This window comes from Chiloscyllium plagiosum, chromosome 30 (genome assembly GCF_004010195.1).
Source record: "Chiloscyllium plagiosum isolate BGI_BamShark_2017 chromosome 30, ASM401019v2, whole genome shotgun sequence".
In the NCBI taxonomy this organism is placed as follows: domain Eukaryota; kingdom Metazoa; phylum Chordata; class Chondrichthyes; order Orectolobiformes; family Hemiscylliidae; genus Chiloscyllium; species Chiloscyllium plagiosum.
The window spans coordinates 26,654,090-26,661,113 of NC_057739.1; the positions used below are offsets into that span (position 1 = coordinate 26,654,090).

General features: G+C 43.0%; 1 protein-coding gene across 6 annotated transcripts in view; it reads left to right on the forward strand.

The window, feature by feature from the left end:
- The window catches only part of adgrd2 (adhesion G protein-coupled receptor D2), a 149,443-nt gene that overhangs the window by 37,899 nt on the left and 104,520 nt on the right, over positions 1-7,024 (forward strand). For all 6 annotated transcript variants that reach the window (XM_043720157.1, XM_043720160.1, XM_043720162.1 and 3 more), the window contains 4 exons: positions 2,345-2,400; positions 5,045-5,171; positions 5,488-5,591; positions 6,287-6,389. In XM_043720157.1, coding sequence (XP_043576092.1) covers positions 2,345-2,400; positions 5,045-5,171; positions 5,488-5,591; positions 6,287-6,389 — 390 coding nt within the window. The remainder of the gene's footprint in view (positions 1-2,344; positions 2,401-5,044; positions 5,172-5,487; positions 5,592-6,286; positions 6,390-7,024) is intronic.

Sequence of the window (7,024 nt, forward strand, 5' to 3'; positions counted from 1 at the left end):
GTTAGCATGGTTTTGTGAAGGGCAGGTCGTGCCTCACAAACCTTATTGAATTCTTTGAAAAGGTGACGAAGGAGGTTGATGAGGGGAAAGCGGTAGATGTGGTATATATGGATTTTAGTAAGGCGTTTGATAAGGTTCCCCATGGTAGGCTACTGCAGAAAATACGGAGATATGGCATTGAGGGTGGGTTGGAGGTTTGGATTAGGAATTGGCTGGATGGAAGAAGACAGAGGGTAGTAGTTTCTTCATGGAGTGCCGTCACTAGCGGTGTTCCGCAAGGATCTGTTTTGGGACCATTGCTGTTTGTCATTTTTATAAATGACCTGGAAGAGGGGTTAGAAGTTTGGGTGAGCAAGTTTGCGGATGATACGAAAGTCGGAGGGGTTGTTGACAGTGAGGAAGGATGTGGCAGGTTACAGCAGGATATAGAGAAGCTGCAGAGCTGTGCAGAAAGGTGGCAAATGGAATTCAATGTAGCTAAGTGTGAGGTGATTCACTTTGGGAAGAATAACAAAAAGATGGGGTACTGGGCTAATGGTCGGATACTTGGTCGTGTGGATGAGCAGAGGGATCTTGGTGTCCATGTACACAGATCTCTGAAAGTTGCCACCCAGGTAAATAGTGCGGTGAGGAAGGCATATGGCGTACTGGCTTTTATTGGTAGAGGAATTGAGTTCGGGAGTCCTGAGGTCATGATGCAGTTGTATAAGACTCTGGTGCGGCCGCATCTGGAATATTGTGTGCAGTTTTGGTCGCCATACTATAGGAAGGATGTGGAGGCACTGGAACGGGTGCAGAGGAGGTTTACCAGGATGTTGCCTGGTATGGAAGGAAGATCGTATGAGGATAGACTGAGACACTTGGGGCTGTTTTCATTAGAGAAAAGAAGGTTTAGGGGTGACTTGATTGAGGTGTACAAGATGATTAGGGGGTTAGATAGGGTTGACAGTGTGAACCTTTTCCCGCGTATGGAGTCGGGTATTACAAGGGGGCATAGCTTTAAATTAAGGGGGGGGGGTAGATATAGGACTGAAGTTAGGGGTAGGTTCTTCACTCAGCGTGTCGTAAGTTCATGGAATGCCCTGCCAGTAGCAGTGGTGTACTCTCCCTCTTTATGGGCATTTAAGCGGGCATTGGATAGGTATATGGAGGATAGTGGGTTAGTATAGGTTAGGTGGGCTTGGATCGGCGCAACATCGAGGGCCAAAGGGCCTGTACTGCGCTGTATTCTTCTATGTTCTATGTTCTATGTTCTATATAAATGATTTAGTGAGCGTGGTAGGGGGTGGGTGACCCACTGTACCCAAGTCTTGGGAGGAGCACTATAGACTCAGTCTTGCTGGGTCGCCGCCATCTTAGATCCCCCTATATGTGTTTTTAGTTGGTAACCTGCATGTGCATTGTCAGCTTAGCTCAGTTGGCATTGCTGTTGCTTCTGACTTGGACATTTGGGATCGAAACCACAGGCTGGGTTTTAGTTCATACTCTGAGATCCTGTATGGTGTTGAGAAATTGCTGCAAGATGTTAAAAGAGGGCTTTCCCTTACCTTTTCAAATTGCCAGTTCCAACAGTTCAGGTAAATGTTTAAAACAAATACTAAGAAAATTTGATTGAGGACAGCACAGTGGCTCAGTGGTTAGTGCTGCAGCCTCACAGCACCAGGGACCCAGGTTCGAGTCCAGCCTCGGGCGACTGTCTGTGTGGAGTTTGCACCTTCTCCCCGTGTCTGCGTGGGTTTCCTCCCACAATCCAAAGATGTGCAGGTCAGGTGGATTGGTCATGATAAATTGCCCATAGTATTAGGTGCATTAGTTAGAGGGGGATGGGTCTGAGTGCGTCCCTCTTCAAAGGGTCGGTGTGGACTTGTTGGGCCATAGGGTCTGTTTCCACCCTACTGTAGGGAATCTAATTTAAATGTGAAGAGGTAGGGCGAAGGTTCACCAGATTGGTTTCTGGGATGAGAAGGTTGGTCCTGTGATCAGAGGAAAAGTCAACTGGAGTTCAGAAACCTGAGAGGTGACCTTATTGAAACTTGAAAAGTTCTGAAAGGGTTTGTCAGGGTTGACATCATGACATTGTTTTTTAGTGAGGTTACATGGATGAACAGGAGAAGGGAGATAATGGAACATGGAGCAATGAAATGTTTAGCAGAATATTTGAGGTGCAATTATAGGTTTAGGCTGTATTTAATTACCATTGCAAATAGAGAAAACAAAATATGTACTTACAGCAAGAGTAACAATATAAAGTTGAAAGTAATTGCAAACTTACCCCCCATCAATACGTCAGAACTACAAGTGTTAAAATTTCCAATATTTAATGCAGTTGCTTTTTCCTCTTCAGGCATTTTCTTCTCTTGCTGTTGATTCAGTCTGTGTCTTCTGGAATTTTAGTTTGAGGTGAGTGTTCCACAGGAAATCTCAATGTTTTAGCAACCATAATGACAATAGGATTGAAGCAGGTATACATTACAGCCATCAGTTGTTATTGCAAATTAGGCAGAAAATAGGGGTGAGAAGGACCAACATTTAAATATTATGACCACACATAATTTGAGCCCACTGCCTGGGAACCAGCATTTTGCTAACAGTGGCACTGTAGACAGTTTTGGTGTTGATCTAAAACTGGTATTAGCTGCTTAAGCCTATATACATGGGATCTAATTCTAGTTTTGAACCCCTGTAATGTTGGAGTTGAATAATTCACGCAGCTGTTTGGTTCTGCTCAGAACTTTTTTTTATTACAAAGATATACTTTCATTAAAAAGTATCTTTATGTATATTGTACAAGGTACCAATATAGTTCTCTACAGTCTTTGCATATATACAAAAACAAACATTTGACATTTCCTGAAACTACAACCAAAGGCATTTCCTACTCATGCAGGACACTGTTTACATATATTTTCAGGCTATGAGGCGGGTCTCATCATGGAACTATTTCCCATTGTACTTTGGCAGAAAGACGGTGGTCTTTCCCCACTGCTCCTCAGGCAGCAGCTGCTCCGAGCTTTAGCATGTCCCTCGACATGTGGTCCTTGACCTTGGAATATGCCAGTCTGTAGCACTTGATTGAGATTAAGTCTTTACGCTGGAAGACCAACAGGTTTTGGGGAGACCAAAGAGTGTCCTTGACCAAGTTGATGGTCCTTCAAGCACAGCTGACATTTGTCTTGGTGTGCATCCTGGGGAACATTCCTGTGTCACAGACCTGCTCAAGATGAACCTCAACAAAAACCACTGCATTTCTCTCCAGCTCTTCTTTGCAAAGGCGCATTCATTATGAAGGCGATGAGTGACAATTTCTTCACTAGCAGACCTACTTCGAGGTCAGTGTTTGGTGGCGCACAGAGACTGGGTGTGCATGAAGTATCTGAAGGGCAGTGCCTTTCTCACCACCAGCCAAGCAGTGTCTTGTTAATTGTTGGAAAGTTCTGGCGATGAGGTATTGTGCCAACTGACTTTGACAGTCTATTCAGGGGGCCACCTGACAGGATTGACCCTCTTCTTTTTCCGCTGGGTCTCAAGGATGCTATGTGCTGACCACTGCCTTGTAGTCAAAGGTGTTTTCCTTTATTAATTGCTCCTCTTGGAAAAATTACAAAGAACTGTCCAATTACTTGGCACATTCCACAAGATTGAAGCCAAACTGGGGACAGATAGAACCTCAGTGTGTGGTGACACTTGGTGATTTGTGTACTGATAGTCTACACACAGTGTGATGCAGCCACACACAAAAGTGACCATCAGGATGTGGGCTGTTTTGGGCATGTTCTTTTCCCCATACCCTCTTGTCGAGAGCTTCGTATATTATATTCCTGCAGACATAGTCCATATTTGAGCTTCAACTGAAGTGGAAGACAGCAATGGTGCAGGCTTGGGGGATAGGCCAGGCCTGGGCCACAACTCGGCAACACCGAGAGCACCTCACACCTGATGACCAGGTGTTAACTGCAATGGAGAGGGACCGATGCTCCCATAAGCCCAGTTTCTGCCTCACCTTGGTGATAACATACCTCCAAAGTTTTGGCACACACCCTAGTCCCTCTGAACCAAATACCCACAAGAGGGCCCAAGCTATCGCCAGAACTGTTTCAGAGTTGACTGAGAGTAGGTGTCGCTTGATGGACTTTGCACTTACAATGTGGCGATGGGAAAAGAAACATTGAGTTGTATGTAAGAGCTCTTCTGGATAAAACTAAAAGAGCTGGCTCCAGTGTCCCTGCCTCTGAACTAGAAGGCCCAGGTTCAAGTCCAACCTGCCTCACAGGCATGTAATAACTTCACTGAGCAGATTGCTTTACAGAATAGAGAGCTGGCTCCATGTCACAGGTGATTTGGTGATGATAAAATCTGTTTCCTTGTGTGGGATAGCACTTCGAGATATAAAACAAAACTGAGTGCACCACAGGTGATTTGAAGGAAAAAATATTCAGCTGTGAGAAGATCACTTCTAAGTACAGAAGAAAAAATAATTAAGAGTCAGGTCTCTCCCCAGTGGAAAGTTGGCATCTGACAGAGATAGGGAAGGATAAGGTGGAAACTGTTTTTTTGTGCTGAGCTATAAATTTATAACAAGACCCTTGTCTACATTAGAGTGGTGCTGGAAAAGCACAGCAGGTCAGGCAGCATCCGAGGAGCAAGAAAATCAACGTTTCGAGCAAAAGCCCTTCATCCATTCCTGATGAAGGGCTTTTGCCTGAAAAGTCGATTTTCCTCATTGCCCTGTAGGTGTTCAGCAAGGGAGCTCACCAATTATTTCCAAAGAGCAAGTTAGGTATGGACATCAAATGCTGGTTTTGTCAGTGATGCTCACATCCCATTGAATGAACAAGAAAAAAATGTAAAGAATGGACCAACACCTCAATTATCATTTTGTAAACTATTTCAGAATGAAGAATTCAAACATCTAAGGTTGATTTTTTTTATTGTCACTTTATCAAAAGCATATTGTAAAAGAAAGTTATATAGTAATTTGTTAATTTTGTTTTAAAAGTGAAATTTGAATCTAAAGCACTAATGTATTGAATTATACACAAACTAGGCCAGAGAAAGGTGGAAGCTGGTCTACAGCTGGCTGCAGAGTCATCGAATCCGGGCTTGAATCAACAGCGTGTTTTTGCAATCACACGACAAATTTTGCTTTGCTTTTCCAACTTTACGAAGTGAAGGTAAAATTGCAATGTAATAAAGTAGTTTCTAATTCATAGAAAAGGTTTCTATTTTATAACTGTATGCATTTGTAGGAATAAAATCTTAGCTTAGCTACTGTATTTGACAATTATGATCATTTTATTCGTCCTTTCCGAACCAATGAACCAGGTGTTCCTGTGTGTTAGATGAACCCAGTTTGTAGCCTTATTGTAAGAAAGGTCCATGTGACAGGTCTAACCTAATGTTGGAGTTATTTTGCTCCTCAACACGAAGTGACAATGATGTTATGATATTTTTGACTGATTAAGTATTATACACCTTATTTATTTCTAGAGGAGCTCTTATGAAGAAGCTGTCCTTATGAATTTAACACTGATTGGCTGTACTATATCTCTCTGTGCATTGGTGGTCACGCTGGTTTTGTTCTCAGTGGTGGGGTTAGTATCGCCTTGTCATATTCTCTGGTAATTTCTGTATGTTATGTACCATCACTTTACGTTTATGCTCTATTATTCATCCACATTTGATACTTGTACATATACCAACCAAAGCAGAATGAGATCAGGTTTTCTGCTTGTGCATTCACCAACCAGCATCCATTAGGAATCAGTGGTTAACAAATCCGCTAATAGAATCCCAAAGAAATGCTTCAGAACCACTCCATGAATGGAGTTTTCACTACGTTTCGGGCAAACTCATGATCGCAGGGTGAGAGGAGTTCAGGCAGATTCCCAGCTAAAGTTTGTCTGTTTTTTGGTGAGTTCTGTGCGTGTGTGTGTGACAGTGAGGAGTAATGTCGCTGGGAAATGTCAAACTCTGTACTTCTTCCAATGAAGTCAGTGATCATTGAAGTGTTGCAGCTCTGTGCTATGTGGCTAGCACCTTCTGGCATGTTCCTACAGAACATGTGTCTGATCAAGCAGGGAGGAGAATTCTGTCATTCTCAGTTTGTTTACCAGCGTGAATGGACCGATTTTGACAGAGAATGTAATCTGGCATCTCTTTACATAGTTAGAAAGCCTGGTATTTATATAAACAATCACAAAACGTGTTTCACATCCTGTACTGCATGTGCAGTTGCCATTTGAAGTACTTACATATCTGCTGTTACAAATTAATGTTTCTTTTGCAGCGTTCCAAAATCAGATCGAACCACAGTGCACAAAAATCTCATTTGTGCCCTAGTTGCTGCAGAGGGACTACTTGTTGCAAGTGACTCAGCAAGGACAAACCAGGTAAAAGAGCATGCTTAAAAACTGCAAGTTAACTACATAAATAATTGGTTTAAAAATCCAAGTCCAGAAACAATAAAATGGCAGTTAAGGGTGAAAAGTGACAATTGGCAAACAGATTGACAAGGAAATTAGGGAATCATGATTTTTTTTTAAGCAACCTCTTGCTGAGCTATTTGTATCATCGATAGTCACAGGTGAGGTGCTGGAAGACTGGAGGTTGGCAAATGTGACGCCACTGTTTAAGAAGGGCGGTAAAGACAAGCCAGGGAATTATAGACTGGTGAGCCTGACCTCGGTGGTGGGCAAGTTGTTGAAGGGAATCCTGAGGGACAGGATGTACATGTATTTGGAAAGGCAAGGACTGATTTGTGATAGTCAACATGACTTTTGGCGTGGGAAAGCATGTCTCACAAACTTGACTGAGTTTTTTGAAGAAGTAACAAAGAAGATTGATGAGGGCAGAACAGTAAATGGGATTATATGGACTTCAGTAAGGCGTTCGACAAGGTTCCCCATGGGAGACTGATTAGCAAGGTTAGATCTCATGGAATACAGGGAGAACTAGCCATTTGGATACAGAACTGGCCAAAGGTAGAATACAGAGGGTGGTGGTGGAGGGTTGTTTCTCAGACTGG